Raw genomic sequence first — 17338 nt, 5'->3', positions numbered from 1 at the left:
TTCCCATAATCTCACGGGGAAGGTTCATCCGACCATAAGCCACTTTTAGGAGAAGAGTAAGCATATTTTTTTTTGTTTTTTTGTTTTTCGTTATCCTTCATTTTTAACACATACTTTGTTGTCTTTTGCACATCTTTTATACATTCCATCCTCCATGCCCATTTGGAACCGCATAGAGACAGAACATATCTTTCAGTGTCATACATATTTCGTAGCAATTCAATTACATAACATTTCTAATCCTAATACTCATACACGGTCTAAATCCATTTACTATAACACAACGAATAATGACCCTCAGGATGAAAGGTGTGTTGAATGTGTAATAATTGTGTCCTGTTTCGTCTTGTCTTGCAGCGCCACCATCCCAGAACTATAGCCGTATGAGCAATGCGGAGCTATACGCCGAAGCCTATCCGGATCGGGGCATGTACGAACCACCGAGACGCCCGTATGCTAACAATAAGGTTTGACAAGATCGACGCCAAACACGAGATCACCACCGCAACCAATTGCAACCAACAGCCACCACCGTACGCCGATACCGTCGGTACAGTCCGCAGTTTCGCTACAGCTGTTGGAAATAATTGTCCCACTTTGTTCCCAGTTACCATACTCTGTCTTCTTCATTAATTTTTTTTAAACCAACGACAGCTGTGCTATTGATTTCGTTGACGATTTCATACAGCAAACACCCCCTCCCAATAGAATCACTTTGCAAGGAGAAGGTGAGGGTATGCGAGTTGAACACGGATGCGCCAACGAATGAAGGTATATGGGTCCGCGCGTATTGCTCCAGCGGCCATTGGTTCACATCCACCTTCTGTTTGCTTATTTTTGTACGAGATAGAGTAACAGTAGAATCGTTTACTTATAAATTGAAAACTAGAACACTAATGCCGCATCAAGGATGTTGAATAGATTTCAAACAACAAGAAGAGAAGAGAGAAAGATGTACTGCAAGCGAATAGTAGGTAGGGGCCGTTAGATCAAACCTTAGGACGCAACAGAATACTTGCTGTAATATACTACTCTCCCCAATATGATTTTATGCGGTCGCAAGATTGTATTAGTTAATTTAATGATGTACACGGGTGCTCGTGACACTTTATTTTTTTCACTATGTGATCGAATTCTTTACATACATATATTTTTTAAAAACGAATACTATACGCTACCGTGATACAAAAAGTGCAGTTGATCGCAGTGCGATCGCTTCCCCCCTGTACGGTCGTCATACTCGTTTCAAAACGCACGGCAGGGAGAGAGCAAACTGCAAACTCTGATGTATTTGTTGCTACATTAAACATTCTACCTTTTTGGCATTTTTATCTACGTTTAATTATGAAGAGGAAAGTGACTTGTTTGTTGTTTAGTGTATGATTCCCATCTGCAGTCTGCAAGAACACAAAACCACGATCCGTCTGTACTCTCCATGCCGCCAATGTCCCCGCCGTACAAGGGATCAAATAAATGTGCGGATGGGACCTTAGATTGGCATTATAGTATGATGTACATCCGTGGAACACACACACACTTACAAAGAAAATCAGCTATAGAACACACATACACACACATTCATCTCTGGGTCCAGCAATATAGCAGAAAACAAAAGTTATAAAACAAAAGGGTAAACGCAACATACAATAATGGAAAACGGGAAAAGTTTGTAAAAAAAACAACATCAGTGAAACAAAGATGGTTAAGATAGTTGAGCAAAGCGAAACAGTGTATTAAAGAGGAAAAAAAAACACATAAACACACACACTCTCACCGAAAGTCGAAGAAATGGAAGCAAATTAAAGGAAAATTGTAAGTAACCGTTTAGGAATCGTTTGTAGCTTAAGCAGGGAGAGAGAGAGCAATGTTCTTGAAACATCCCTCTGCACAGATATAAAGAAATACAGAGTATTTATATAGCCGATGCCAAGCGAAAGTTCGCCTCCGCCGTGTAACTTGCAAATCGTTGAGGGATTGATTGAGTTTGAGTCTCAGCTTTGGAAGGGAAGTGCGAAGGAGTGAAAGTTAGCAAAATTTTGGTGAATTGTTGAGTGGAAAAAGAAGTGAGTTTGCACCAAAAAAGGGGTGTGTGTGTGCGTGCGAGCGTGTGTGTGCGTGTGCATATATAAGTAGGTTTAGGAAGATTTATTTACTTTGCATGAGCCATCACTTTACGTCTCCCTATCTCCACTTGCAATGATGCTAGAAAGGCGGGAGAGTTCGTGTGTTTATTAGTATTGTTTTTTTTTAAATAGTGTTTCATTCTGCCTGCATAACGGAAACTACTAAGAAGTTCCTTTTTTATCTTTGGCACTTCTCATCAAAACGGTAACAATGTTGCAATCGCACAAAAAGGTTAAGGTTGTTCAGCTATGTGGCAATGAAGCTGTTTCCGTTGTTCTGCTATGACTAAGCAACACATATGATTTTTTTAAAGAATGATAACTGGTTGTTTTATGTTTTGTTTTCTTCATGAAAGTGTGTAAAAACCCCCCTTCCTTTCCTTTGTTTTAATTGTTTACTCTTTCATTCACAACAATCAAAATCTCTGAAACTTTTACTCTGGAGACTGCCGTGGGATAGTTTAGTAAAGAATATTGAGTTGTTAAAAAGTGTGAGAAAAAAAAACTAAAACCGCGAAAGTGTATGTCGGTTCTCTTAATAATGTAAAACGATATGAGCAAAATGGGGAAAAAGTGTGGTAAAAACAGTAGAGAGAAGAAAGAAGAAAAAACAATATTTAAAAGCGGATACATGTGATATATATTTTTCTAAAACTAATAAAATGAAACCAACCTACTAAACACTGAAACGAGGGGGACAACAGAAACCACAAAAAAGGAAAGGAAAACAAGCAACCATATAATAGACACACGGATAAGCGCTCGAGTGAACGAATGCCCTTTACTCGGAACGCACTCGGCGAGGAGAGGGAAAGTAAAACAATAATAACAAGCAGCAAATATAGATCAAAATAATGATGCACAATAGATGCAAATGAAATTTAAACAAACACAACAAACAACTGGAAAGTATTCTCTTTGCAGGAGAATGCAAACAAAACGCTCAATACTAATAGAACGCGCACCACTCGAGAAGAGTTCATTATAACGAAACCCACAATGATACACACATAGAAAAGTTAGACAACATACGTTGTTGTTTGCGAAACAAACAAACACAGAAGAAAGAAAAAAAGCGAAAACATACCTACAAAACCACAAGTCTATCCATATTTAAATTGTGCAACTGTACGTGAAAGTCGGTCGAATCAAACAAAACTGGTAGTCCACCTCTCCACCTTCTAGACTCTCTCACGCACTCACAAGAAATGATTCCATCGTTAAGAAACCTCCTTCCGAACAAAGCATAGAAATTAGTTGATAAAAGGAAGATGTTCTGAATGAAAATATGCTCAAATCTCCTTGCTGTTTTGGTTAACAACTACGTGACGGCGGGCTTCATTTCGATGCTGTTCATTATTTTTCAAATTCCATCTCATCTGTATTAGCAATAACTTTGAGTGGAAAGCAATGTTATACTACTATGAAATAGATTTACTTTTTTTTCACTATTCCCATTATTCAGTTAACGGTCGTGGTGCAGATGTAGTCTTCTTCGAAGCCATTATTTGTGTTCAATGTTTTAGGTTTATGTGCAATTCATACACAAAACACAACCATCAAATTCACACGCTTGAATCGTTTGGTTTGTCTCATGTAGGATACTATATAATTATGGGTTTAGACCTTTGAAATTTGAAAGCCCGCAAAACAAATCCACTTTTCGGTTAAACTCGTCAGTATATCTGTATGAGGTTCTCAATCGCCTCTTTTAAATTCCTTTAAAAACGATTTGATCTTCTGTTAGTATTACAAACATGAATCTTCTTACATCATTCTTCTTCTATTGCATTTTAGCCTGCATTTTCTTTTCTATAAACATTACAACATAAATTTAAAAAAAATACTACGAAGACGAGCAGAACTATCGAAATTCCAAACTCGTGTGTGCGTGTACTGTAAAATCAAATCTCGACATATTTTCGTTTCTCGGTTGCGGAAGGGCTGAACGATATACGGGTGCGATTGAAATACTATACAATGCAGTAATGTTATGTTGTGCGAAGGTGAAAGTGTGCAGTGAAAGCTACAAAAACTTCCTTTAGCCTTTTATTTTCGATTCCATTAGTTTATCTAAATTGTAACGTAACGATGGCAAGAAGTGTTATGAACGATTCAATCTGTAAGTGATCACCGTTTGTCACGTTTTGTTGGCTTGTTTACGTTCGTAATCTTTCCCTCAAGTGTAGTTTTAAATTGAAGCAAAGAGAAGACATGTTGCAAACAAGCCTGAAACCAGAGTTTAGAACAAGAGTGACTTGTTTTTATTGACGGCATTTTACACTAAAATTAATTCTTCCATTTGAACGAGAACGAGAGAAAGAGGATAAAAGATTATGCATAAATGAAAGCGGGAGATATTTCAAAGCAAAACAACAACAAAATTAAAGCCAAACAAACAAAGCATACACAACACAGAGAATATAAAATGGATGTGGAATAAAGTGTCAAGTGGGGGATGTAGCAAATCAAATGAAACAACAAACGCTAAGCGCTGCGATGTGCAACAACAAAAACATATACTCACTGCAGTGTGTGTTTTTTGAGTGTGTTTAAAGCGCTTCCAAACTCCCCAAATGTAAGCGCAAAATATGAAAACGCCCACTGGGTTAGAGTTTGAGAGAATCAAAGACGAAAAGGAACAAGAAAAAAGGAAACGCAAGGAAATGAATGATTATTGAAAGCAGAAGGAGTCCGCAAGGTTGTCGTCGGGTGAGGATGGATAGCATGTTTCTATAATTGTAACTATTTGTAAATGTTTGTAAATAGCGTTCGAAGTAAGCAAAACTGGAAAAATGAAAGTAAGCAAATAATAAGAGGAAACCCTTGAAAGTGGATAAAGCGAGAGACCATACAGAGCAGCATTACGGAACTCTCTCGCGAGAGGAGAAAAAAAGGAAAGAGGATAGAGAGCTCACGTTCACAGTTTAGGACAAATGTAAATGGATCTTTCATGATTGGACAGTTTAAAACGGAGATCTGACACCGGATGATCTGAGCAGAAAGTCTGAAACGTTGGGATTAGTGATAAAACAATAAAAGGAGAAAATAAAGCAAAACAAAACATCCTGGTGAAAAATTAAAATATGTACTTATTGTGGTTGGGTCAATACTGTTTATTTGAGAACTTGTGCATGCTAGTGTTATGGTGTTAGCGAAATAGTTTGTTAGAGGAAAAAGTGTGATCCTTGGTAGGATTATGGATGAGATCACACAAACCAAAAAGAATCGTTGCGCCCAACGTGGGGCTCGAACCCACGACCCTGAGATTAAGAGTCTCATGCTCTACCGACTGAGCTAGCCGGGCTGTTGGTGTGCTCGGGTTCAAGGGCACATTAGACGCACAGGCCCTTACACGAAGATCCCTTCGCATGAACATCATCCATCACACGGTCGCATCTTCTTTCGCAGTTCATCTCCATTGCCCGGGTGAATCTTCATCCGTGCCGTACCACATACCCATACACAGGATCACGTTTGCCTGTGCCTGTATGCATTTATTTCGTCCTTTCTGAGGGGGATTTCGATGGAATTGAGACCCTCGAAGGTCCTTGGGAGGGGTTGTCGGGTCGATGGGCTGTGGAACCTACATTTGGAACGCTGCAGGTATCAAAATAGTGTGTGAGAGCGAGGTTATTCACCAGGGGATGTAGCTCAGATGGTAGAGCGCTCGCTTAGCATGTGAGAGGTACGGGGATCGATGCCCCGCATCTCCAGAAGTTAAACTTTTTAATACTTTTGTTTTTTTGTGAACAAATGTGGACCGGAACTGGAACTATATGGTTTATTTAGTTAGAATCTAAATGATATTTTAGAAGCCATATAGTTGATGAAGTTTTACTCCGTATTGTTGATAGGCGGTCGCAGGTTGCTGAAAAAAATAGTTTCATTGAATGTTTTATTAATTGCTGGCAATACAGATGATCGTTTGCAGAGTACAGCTGTACTTTGTGTTCTTTTATTAGCTACAAATTCAAACCAAAAGTTGGACTAGTGGTATAAATTTGAAGTATGTATAGTAATGTTCATTATTGCCCTAATGCGGGGTGTCGCGCTCTGTAGCACCTATTTTTCACCTATAATTCACAATTGAAAATGTGAATATTTTACGACTTTGATGGTTTTTAACTTTAAATATACATGAAAAATAAAAATAAAAAGGATTTATCTTGCTTTAATCCTTAGGTATTCAATGAAAGTATAAACCACTGTTGACACCACAGCACTGTGTAACGATATCATACTGTTTAAATCGACAAAATCTCATCAGCATAAGTTAGATAATTTGATTCGGAAACATCTTACCTGTGAGGATGAGGAAAAACATTCTGTACCGAATGGATTTTTACTTTTTCCTTTTTTAATATGCTTCTGCAGTCAGTCAATTCGATGGTGTAAGTTCAAGGACATCAGATTGCAGGATTTCCATCAGCAAAATCGATACAAAGCAACAATTGAATGCTACTACCAAGAGGAACATATGGCACACATTAATATTGCAAATGTAAATGAAAGATAAAGTATTTATCCTTCTGTCTGTTTTATAAACACAACACAAAGGTGTGTTAAACATACATTAGTTCGTCTACGTCACATACGTAAAAAGCAAAAGTCTTCCTCTGGAGATGCGGGGCATCGATCCCCGTACCTCTCACATGCTAAGCGAGCGCTCTACCATCTGAGCTACATCCCCTGGTGAATAACCTCGCTCTCACACACTATTTTCATACCTGCAGCGTTCCAAATCTAGGTTGCACAGCCCATCGGCTCGACAACCCCTCCCAAGGACCTTCGAGGGTCTCAATTCCATCGAAATCCCCCTCAGAAAGGACGAAATAAATGCATACAGGCACAGGCAAGCGTGATCCTGTGTATGGGTATGTGGTACGGCACGGATGAAGATTCACCCGGGCAATGGAGATGAACTGCGAAAGAAGATGCGACCGTGTGATGGATGATGTTCATGCGAAGGGATCTTGGTGTAAGGGCCTGTGCGTCTAATGTGCCCTTGGACCCGAGCACACCAACAGCCCGGCTAGCTCAGTCGGTAGAGCATGAGACTCTTAATCTCAGGGTCGTGGGTTCGAGCCCCACGTTGGGCGCAACGATTCTTTTGCTCACTTTTGCATCAATTACTACTGAGATTTTTTTCCTTTAGCTGGCCACCGCACCTGTTTACACATGACTCATTCTACGATACACACACATTCAGTATTTTGTTGTTGCTTTCGATATGTGCAGGCGCACGCGCGCGCAGCACTAAAACACCATCATCTCCGTGTGTGTACGTACGCGCACAGAAGGTTGAGATCAGGTTTATTACCTTTTTTCTCTTCTTTTTTCCTAACCGATTTATCCACACTCGCGATCTTCTCGCGATCTCCGCACCGCGCACCGACGTAGGTGCGTGCTGTGGCAGTTTAGTTCGCGTGAGCCAACGCAACGGTGCATTTTAGAAACTGGTTCCCGTCGCGCGTTTTCGTGGGCGCATTTTGATCAATTTACTACAGCAAGGAGCGACCGCGCGCGCCGGAGGAAGCAAAAATGTCAAACCAACCCGTCGTCAGTTGTTTGCCTGTCAGTGCGAACAAAATGTCGAAAGCAAAGAAGGTGCTGGACGAAGCGCGCGAGACCAAAAATCGCGAAATTGACCTGGTGGATCGCAACATTTCCACCTTCGAGGAGCTGCCCGGGCTGCGTGAGTATTCCGTCGACGTGGGTCACATTTCGTGCGGCCAAACCAGAGTTGCCCTTTTTTGGTAAAAACTACTTTTCGCTGGGGATGGGTCGGTCCCCCGTACGGGCGGGGCAGTGTGCGATATTGGTGGATGTGTGAGTGTGTGTGTGTGTGTGCGCGTGGTTTGTTTTGAATCTTCGTGGAAATGCGTGCGAGAGGAGGAACATTTCCGTGAGCGATTAAAACTGATTGATTTTTTATCTGTTTCTTCGCAGTTAATATGCTGTTTGTGACCAGAATAACCCTGAGCTACAACAAACTAAAGAGTGAGTAATTCCAGCTGGGTGGGAGGAGGATCTGCGGATGGCATCTGTTCGTTCAGATCGCCAGAAGTGTATTTGTAAACGAAAAGCGACGTTAAACTTACGGCAGAAATGTGTGCAGAACGTAGAACCATCCAAAAAGTGTTGTAAATAAGTGTTTCGTTTTGTTAATAGCAAAATTAGTTTTGTGTAGGTGTTTTGCAAAAGTAAAATGTTTGTTTATACAGAAAACCGTGAATCTTCGTTCGTCCGGTGAACCGTACAAGCCGGCGCTCTGGCACTCTGTTCGATAGGTGCTCTGTCAGCTGTTCGATGTCTTATAGACCTGTCATGATGCACTGCAATAGGCCTATCTTTTCATCTTGAAATGAAGCATTTTCATAGTTTAAATGAGTATCCATCTACAAGGGGAAGATTTAAAAAAATAATTTACAAGTAATTTATTTACATTGATTTACATCAACAATAACATAAAAACATTCAAATTTCATAATGAAAACTGTAAACAAACGTCCATGCCAAAACTCATAGAGTGCATACACATGCATCATGTACACGTAATAGTTGTACAGGTGTCCCCCGAGATACGACTGTGTTTGGGACCGAAAAAATGTCCCAAAGCAAGGCGTAAGTCGAAAAAGTCGTATGTCGAATATCTCTGAATATAAAGTTTATAACCGAAGTTGAATAGTTGGAATTTATGATATCGTGTATTTTATTCAAAATAATGTTCGATAATGTAATAATTATATTTTAAAAACCGTACACAATTAAGATATTCAAGATCAGGTAGTTTTGGAATCTTTGGAAATGTGTATATAACGTTTATCAGCCCAGATATTCAAAAAAATACATCAATTGCTTGTCAATGACATCTTTTAACTGTCAAAATCAAAATCGTCGTATCTGCGAATCGTCGTAACTCGAGGGGGTCGTAACTCGGGGGACGCCTGTATACGTTTCTAACCTGTATATTTCATATTATAATTGATTATGAAGCATTGCAATCATTATTGATTGCTATTTTAAATGTTTTGCACGCAACTTTAAGAAGCAAAAGAGAATAACTACGTATACAAAGTTGAAAATGTTCCGAATTGAATTCTATCTACTGTAGCTTTGTAGCGTTTGACAGCTAGGATACTCACAGCACAGGTGTATTTCGAACATCACGGACAGAATCAACTGACATGTTCGACTCGATGTTTGTCTTGTTCGGATGTCGTGCTCGATTGGTGCCAGAGCACCGCCTTAACCGGGCGCTTCGTTTCGTTAAAACCCGAATAATGCGCATTCGTGAAAACAAAAAATCAGCTGTGTGTTTGACATTTGATTTAAAAATGTCGTTATTGCAATGCTCGTTGTAAATAATTATCAATCTGATGCATTTTGTTGTTGTTGAAACCGCTTTTGTTTTACAGCCGTTCCACCCGGTATTGCCAACTTGAACAACTTGGAAATCTTGAACCTTTCCAACAACCACCTCGAGGAGCTGCCATTGTCGCTTTCGTCCATGCCGAAGCTGAGAATTTTGAACTGCTCAATCAACCGGCTCAACACGCTGCCGCGCGGATTTGGCGCCTTTCCCGTGCTGGAGGTACTCGACCTTTCCTACAACAATCTGAACGAGCATGTGCTGCCGGGCAATTTCTTCATGATGGGTACGCTTTTTGGTGTGAAGCGGTGTGTTCAAAATGTGTTTATAATTTGTAATATTTTTTGTTGTTGGTTTTGTTCGGTTTTGCAGACTCCCTGCGCGCGCTCTACCTTGGCGATAATGAGTTTGAGTATTTACCCAAGGAGGTTAAAAACTTGAAAAATCTACAAATTGTAAGATTCCACGCTGATGATGGTGCATTTTGTGTAAAGATTGGCCATAAGTTCATTTTGCCCTTTTCAGCTCGGTTTGCGGGACAACGATTTGCTGGAGCTGCCGCGCGAGATTGGCGAGCTGACGCGTATCCGCGAGCTGCACATTCAGAACAATCGGCTAAGTGTGCTGCCGCCCGAGATCGCTAATCTGGACATGCCCGGACCGAAGTCGGTACTGAAGATGGAGGAGAACCCGTGGGTGACGGCAATTGCCGAACAGTACCTCGTGGGCATTAGCCACGTGCTCGAGTACATCAAGACGGAGGCGTACAGAATGTAAGTTTGCCGGCTGCCGGTTGCTGGTGGGTTTTGTATTTATTGGTCTTGTTGCACACTTTCTTCACACAGCCTCTACAATCGACATATGCAGGCGGGTGGTAAAACGGCCGGCGATCTACCACCGAAAGTGGACAAAAGTAAAAAAGCATCCAGGGCACGGTCGTAAACGGAATCGTTGAAGGATTTTGTAACTTTATCCCAGTGCCAGTTGGCTGATGGATGTGTCGTTGTGGAAGTGAACATTCGGGTTCATTCGAGCGTTCCAAAACTAACCCGCTACTAAGCCTTCTCTCGTAGTGCCTGCCCCTGGGTCGATGCCTTCCTAGGAAGGGGTTTTTTATTGTTTAACTGTGTACTAACACACGGTGCAGATAGTTTGTTAAACTAATTTAATTAACTTAAACTACCGACAGCACAAATGCACCCATTCTTTGTGCAAGTGCCTTTACAATGCTAACACAGACAAACTCACAAAATGTGAACAAAAGTGTAATAACTAAGAAGAAAAAAAATGGTAATAAAAATGGTAATAAAATTGATGTGTTTTCACAAACTAATTTACGTTATCCACCACTGTGTTACTTTCTGGTTCGTGCTGTGTATTGCTCATGCCTCATTCTGGAATACGCAAAGGACAAAGTTTTGCATTCTTTCAACCATTAAACCAACTCCAAAAGACCTGCAAAGTGTATTCTTTCATGTTGTGTTAAGGGAACGGTTGCAAAATACTTTTGAGAGCAAAAGAAAAGACCGATTTTAATTGATTGTGAAGTGTTGACAAACAAGTGCAATCAATTTCATGCAGCTGCAACTTTAAATTATTTCTCTGCGAGTGTTGCGAATCTGTGCGTCTGCTATGTCTTAATGCGATCGTGCGAAGCTAGGGGAGGAAAAACAACGTTTCGGGAAGAAATTACTGTGCCCAACTCTCGCTTGTCGTATGGCATTGAGGTGGATTGGATTGGCGCGGTGCCGTTCGGAGCGGAACTGGAGAGAGGGAGAGAGAAGGGGGATTTTAAAAACTTTCACCTAACCTAATTAGTGTAAGTAATGCAATTTGAAAGTTTTGTACCTCACGGTGGGTATGCTCACTATTAATTTCAATTGGTTCACTGCTGCTGGTTTTGTACCGTTCGTTTAATTTCCGGAACAAGGGTTTAGGGCGAACCAGGGGGGGGAAACAACTATTGAGAAGAGCGGCGAACGGTTGCAGTACACTCGAATAAGATGCTCTTGATAGAAGGCTACTGACCACAGATTACTTTAAACATTCAGACTAGTGATGGGTAAAGTTGGCAAAAATCCGGAGTCGACTCCGATCCGACTCCGATAAATTCGGAATCGACTCCGGAAGGTAGGTCCGCGCTGCAATATCCGGAGTCGTTCGGAATCGTCCGGAGTCGCCCGGAGTCGCTCGGAGTCGCCCGGAGTCGGAGTCATCCGGAGTCGTTCGGAGTCATCCGGAGTCGTCCGGAGTCGCCCGGAGTCGGAGTCGTTCGGAGTCGTTCGGAGTCGTTCGGAGTCGTCGGAGTCGCCCGGAGTCGCCCGAAGTCGGAGTCGTTCGGAGTCGTTTGGAGTCGTTCGGAGTCGTCCGGAGTCGTTCGGAGTCGTCCGGAGTCGTCCGGAGTCGTTCGGAGTCGGAGTCATTCGGAGTCGTTCGGAGTCGTTCGGAGTCGTTCGGAGTCGTTCGGAGTCGTCGGAGTCGTTCGGAGTCGTCCGGAGTCGCCCGGAGTCGTTCGGAGTTGGAGTCTTTCGGAGTCGTTCGGAGTCGTCGACGCCGGACGACTCCGGTCGACTCCGGACGACTCCAAACGACTCCGACTCCGGGCGGATCTAGTGGTTCCATTTTGCCGGAGTCGGAATCGAACTAACAATAGTCGGAGTCGGATCGGAGTCGTGGGTGCGCTCCATACAGCACATCACTAATTCAGACAGCATGATAAAATTACAGAGTTCATCAGCTAGTTGGATAGTTGAATTTTTTTCCATATTTACAAATTATTCATACATTTGCGGTATTATAATATGCTATCATGGATCCGAAATACAGGGTTTTCCACGAATTATTTGTCAGTTCCTATGATTTTTTAGTGCGTTCCCACGATTTTTTGATCGTATCCCATAGATTTTTGGTTCGTTCCCATAATTTATTGGTATTTTCCGATTGGATATTAATACAATTGGACCAACAAATTCTGATTTATTGAGTGTCTCTCATGCATTCGAAATGGTCCCACGATTTCTTGGTTGTTCAAAAAATGTTATAATTGTCTTGTGTCTTATCTAATTGGATAGTTAAAGTTCTAGTTGGAATCTCATTGCGTTGTGTCCATGTGTGTTCTAAATAAATGTTTTTGTACTAAAAATGCAAAAAAAAATCGCATTTCGTTGCAGTAATGTTTTGAAAGTCATGGTTTTTTTCTTTTCATCCTTGTTTCTTATGTTTATACATGTTTTTACTTATTTAGTTTTTTTTTTGTCGTGAACCAAAATGTCGTGCTGCTAAATCACTTGTGTTTTGTTGCTGTTGGTTAAAGTTATTAATCCCAGGGACACATTAAGAAAAAAACTGATTGGTCCTTTAACTCAGAACACAACGCAAGAACTGATCCTGAACTCGGTATCGGTACTGCAACCCAGTTGGAGACCACTAAGTAAACTACACATATGCACTCAATATATGTGGGCCGCGGCAAATCTATTTTCAAACCCAAGTGGTCCGTGATCCTAAAAAGGTTGGAGCTACTATCAAAATCACACTTGCCCTGAACCGTAGTCGAACTGGATATGGATCTAGAGACTCCCTCAACTCCATGATTAGGGTGTTTAATGAAGTTCGTCATTTGTTTGATTTTGGAACCTCAGTGCAATCCTTTAAAAACAGCCTTAGAAACGAATTATTAAGATGATCTTTCTACTTATCATAAACTAATATTAGACTTAAGAACATTCACACGGATCCATTGTTATCCATTGAAAGAGTAATAAACAATTAAGCAATAACAGTCTTTGAATGGATCCTTACCAGCCTTGGGACAGCTTTTGAACTAATTCCGAATTCATACAGTCCTTGGTACTGAAACGAAATCCATACTGGCCCAGGAACTGATCCTAAACCCTTCTCTTTCTCTCTCTCACTCACTTGTTGACCTGCTCACGATAGAGCACATCGGTGTGACATGGCCCAATCAACAATCATTCTCCAGGATGCTCGGTCCCTGGCTGCAGTCTCCCATCCATGTAGACACCCGATTTTCGACAGGTTTTGCTTCACCTGATCCATCCATCGAGTTCGCTGTGCTCCCCTGCGTCTCTTGACGAACTGAGGATCGCTATCGAACACCTTCTTGGTGGGATATGAGTCCGGCATCTTCATGACATGCCTCAGCCATCGTATCCTGCCAGTCTTCGTCACCGTCCTAACCACTTACCGATCCTATCACTTTTATCTTTTACAAATGGAATTACTTTTATAAAGCAATTTTTCAGTCAGTTTGTTTGGGTGTTTGTGTTTAGTTGATCTTGTGTCATTATTTGTGCAATATCCTCAACAAATAAATATCCTTATTCAACAACTTTGAATGAACGTGGAAAGCTGTTTGAATGATAATCCTTATAAAATAATGCCTTTTGCAATTTCAGTGATCTATTCAATCAACCTTTCCTCATTTCTGTACGCCAGGTTTGAAGGAAATTTTAAACCAAACAATATATCATTTAAAGAGCCGGCCGGGAATGATTGCTCGATCTTACCACGCCTATACTTTACGACCCCCCTCCCCTTATTTTCTCATGCACAAAACGCTCCTTTTTATGAACAACATTTACATTTCTCACCGAGGAGAAAAGATAATAGCTTGAATAAATTTGCACCATTCAATGGGAGGGCGAAGCATGTCCTGCCAGTCAAGCCGGACGTGATGTGATGGAAAGTGGAAAGTGGAAATAAAATAATGAGCAAATGATTATTGAAATTAATTACGCAAAAGGTGAGCCGAGCTCGCAGATAAAATGGAAGCAGATCGAAAGCGTCGCTGCTCCATCGGGCAGAACGTGCCATTCTTGCGCCAATGGAATGGGTCAAGATGATGAGTGTCTGTCGATACGCTGACGGTGATGATGAGTTACAGGGGGTGGGAAGAACATTTTAAACCGAACCACTCTTGCAAGATGGTTGAAAAAAAACGAAGAAGCAGAAGAGCGATTAGTAAAAGTCGTTAAAAACTTTGCCGGATTTCGTCAAATGCTGCACCCCACGGCGGGTTCGAAAGCGTGATGATCCTCCTTTCTGCTCGGTAAAGGTGGAAAGCAGCATAGCTCCACCTGGGAGTAACGTTAAGCAAGGTTTTTATCTTTTTTTTCTTATTCTTTTAGATAAAGAAGGGAAGGATAATCTCCCCCCCCCCCCCCCCAAAAAGGCAGTGTTGGCTCGTTGGTCTCGCACGTGTGGTGACTACAGGCGATTGACTTCCGGCGACACAGTTCGGCGACACTTTTCCGGTTCGTCGGCACTCACGACCACTTCGCATTCCTTTTTGTGAGCCGACTTTGGGGTTGTGGGGAGAGAGTTTGGAGTGTTTTTGCCCAGGCTTGGCGTGTAGTAGTAGTAGTAGTAGTAGTAGTAGTAGTAGTAGATTGGAGGGTGGAAAGGTTCATACCACCCTGTGCAGCGTGTCGGTGGGGCCTTTACCCACGCTGCACGGCAGCACAAGCATCATTAATGTCGTGTTCGTCTTTTCCACGCCGGCTGTCAAGTGGACCAGGGTGTCCTGGGTGCCGTTCCTCTTGGCTGCTGGTTTGTTATCTTGGTTCGTTAGGATGCTGGTGCGCAAGCAAAAGGCGCTCGAAAAGTGTGAGGGAATGACTGTCTTACGTGAGAAACGCAACGGAAAAATGCAGACAACTCGAACGCTTCGATTGTTCGATTCGCCGAGGGGGAAAGAGAATAGAGGAAAAAACACTGATCACGCGTCGTTTTGAAATGGAATTGATTGCTGGTGCTGCTGCTGCTGCTGGGGCTGGTGCATCCTAGTCCATGGTCTTGTTGCTGAATGTCTTTCATTTTGTAAACGCATCACTGAATCGCGTTGGAAGTGAATGCAATCGAGAGGAAATGCAAGAATGAGTAATTGCAATGTTGTTATGTAAATTGAGGCACAAGTTATTGGCGTTAATCACTTTAAAATGTTGTAGCTGTGTTTAAGTGTGGCTATATGCAGTCAACTTGGGTCCGTTGTAAAACAATGCTGTTGATTATTGGGGCTTGCTACTCCTCTGCTTTGTTGAAATGTATAAAACTTTGCAAGAATTATCCTTTTCTAAATATTTTAAAATATTCTCTAGCACTTACTTAAGGTCTTGCTTATGGAGCAGGGTGAATTAAAGTAAAACGTATTACAAACTTTGCGATAAAAAACCAGATAATCACTCAATTAGAACCATTTAAAGTACTTATTTGAATGCTATTTTGAAAAAGCTTTAAATCGGAGTAGACTGTTTTTAACACATACAGGAAAGAAGTAAGAAAGTAGTAATACGAAATGAAAACAAGTAAAAGTAAAAATTAAAATAGAGCAAACCAACAGAAACACATATTTAGAAGAAGAACAGAGCAACAAAATAGGGAAAGAATAATTATAATTAGAGCAAACGAAAGGTGATAAAATAAAACCGAATAACAAAATCAATGCCCCATTGCTTTGCTGGTCCTACAACAAATGTAAGAATCGTGAACATGAAATAAGAAAGGACAAAAAACAAACAAACGAAAACGCTGTCTAGCATACCTTCAGGCGCTTAGCAAAAATAAAAAAATAAATAAAATAGGGGTTTTGTAGCATATGAAGGCCGATCAGAGTTGATGAAAAAAAAAAATAACGGTACTTATAGTTTAAAAAAACGACACATCTGTGTTCAAAGAAGATAAGAATGTCCTTTCTTTTATCTTCACGCAGTAAAGAGAGATTGCTTGAAATTTTCTCATAGAACGTTTCATGACATTTAAATTTTGATGAACTTACTATCGTCGCTTTCTTCGTTACGACTATAATACGTGACTTATTGAACGATTGATCTTGATGTCGGAATCGTTCGAATCTCAGAGCGGTCTGAGGCAAGATGACGGACTCTCCTGTCTGCTCTTCAACATCGCCCTGGGAAGTGTCATTCGAAACGCGGGGCTAGACAACGACATCCGTGGCACGATCCCTACCTACCGGTCTCTCCAATTGCTTGGTTTTGCGTATGACATCGATGCTTGCCCGAGACTCAGACCATCTGGAAAGCAGTGTATTCCAGTGTATTGTATCAAGATGTCTACAACCAAGATGTTCAGGACCAAGATGCAATGCGATCATCAGTTTTGCGTTCAAGCAGTTTTTGACCAAGAAGTTAAGGACCAATATATTTGAATGTTGTAACCAAGAATTTTGCGATTTTTCACCGCATATCTCCGAGGCTACTTGTACGTCAGTAGCAGATGGAATCGTTTATTTAAACTAGAATTTGTACACCAAAAACAGTTTTGTTGTGTGCATTGTTAGAAAACCATGAAATTCGACTTCCACAGAGTTACGCGGATTCCTCTGGAACGGATAAATCGCGTATCCCGGGAACAGACTGAACCTAAATCATATAGAGTTTGGTATTTTCTTTCCTCTAACCAGCACAATACAATAGCGCCTGGTTTTTTCCTTAAAATCCCGCACCCTATAATAACTAACTTAAACTAATTCTAAAAATGTTAAGCTATCATCCTTAACTTAACTTCACGCAACCTTAAACAATATTACAAATAATGTATAGATAGTTTTCCCACTATTCAACTTTCGCAGATAATCAAGTCCACGCTAATTAACTGCGCAATTTGAGAACATACCGGTCAGAGATAGGTTATAATGGTATAAAATGGTAGCATTTAAATACCATTTTTTTATACTTTAACCGTTACTCGCACAAAGCGTTGAAAGGTTCTTTACGCACGTGCAATCAAACAGCCATGGACCACTTACTTCCCCGTAGTTACAGGCGGTGTCAACAGCGACCCCTGCGATAAGCGAACGAGC

At 41.2% G+C, this 17338-nt stretch overlaps 2 protein-coding genes and 4 non-coding genes across 15 annotated transcripts in view; 4 read left to right on the top strand and 2 right to left on the bottom strand.

Moving 5' to 3' along the window:
* LOC121598094 (disintegrin and metalloproteinase domain-containing protein 10) overlaps window positions 1–1062 on the top strand; it is a 57137-nt gene extending 56075 nt beyond the window's left edge. For 9 of the 10 annotated variants that reach the window (XM_041924652.1, XM_041924659.1, XM_041924649.1 and 6 more), the window contains one exon: window positions 358–1062. In XM_041924652.1, coding sequence (XP_041780586.1) covers window positions 358–473 — 116 coding nt within the window. In that variant the 3' untranslated portion in view covers window positions 474–1062. The remainder of the gene's footprint in view (window positions 1–357) is intronic. The other variant, XR_006005515.1, reaches the window with a different exon arrangement.
* A 4295-nt stretch (window positions 1063–5357) lies between these two features.
* Trnak-cuu lies at window positions 5358–5430 on the bottom strand. Its single transcript has one exon. It is a non-coding gene; the product is annotated as a tRNA-Lys (tRNA).
* Window positions 5431–5766: 336 nt separating this feature from the next.
* On the top strand, window positions 5767–5839 carry Trnaa-agc. Its single transcript has one exon. It is a non-coding gene; the product is annotated as a tRNA-Ala (tRNA).
* A 904-nt stretch (window positions 5840–6743) lies between these two features.
* On the bottom strand, window positions 6744–6816 carry Trnaa-agc. The gene has a single exon. It is a non-coding gene; the product is annotated as a tRNA-Ala (tRNA).
* A 336-nt stretch (window positions 6817–7152) lies between these two features.
* Window positions 7153–7225, top strand: Trnak-cuu. The gene has a single exon. It is a non-coding gene; the product is annotated as a tRNA-Lys (tRNA).
* A 242-nt stretch (window positions 7226–7467) lies between these two features.
* LOC121598095 (ras suppressor protein 1) lies at window positions 7468–10831 on the top strand. The gene is made up of 6 exons (XM_041924660.1): window positions 7468–7821; window positions 8076–8126; window positions 9545–9784; window positions 9871–9953; window positions 10024–10271; window positions 10344–10831. Exons 1-6 carry the CDS (start codon window positions 7668–7670, stop codon window positions 10438–10440), a joined length of 873 nt encoding a protein of 290 aa, XP_041780594.1. The 5' UTR covers window positions 7468–7667; the 3' UTR covers window positions 10441–10831.
* Window positions 10832–17338: the final 6507 nt, after the last annotated feature.

The sequence above is a fragment of the Anopheles merus genome, chromosome 3R, assembly GCF_017562075.2.
Source record: "Anopheles merus strain MAF chromosome 3R, AmerM5.1, whole genome shotgun sequence".
Lineage (NCBI taxonomy): Eukaryota > Metazoa > Arthropoda > Insecta > Diptera > Culicidae > Anopheles > Anopheles merus.
This window is presented reverse-complemented; position numbering and strand designations above follow the sequence as displayed.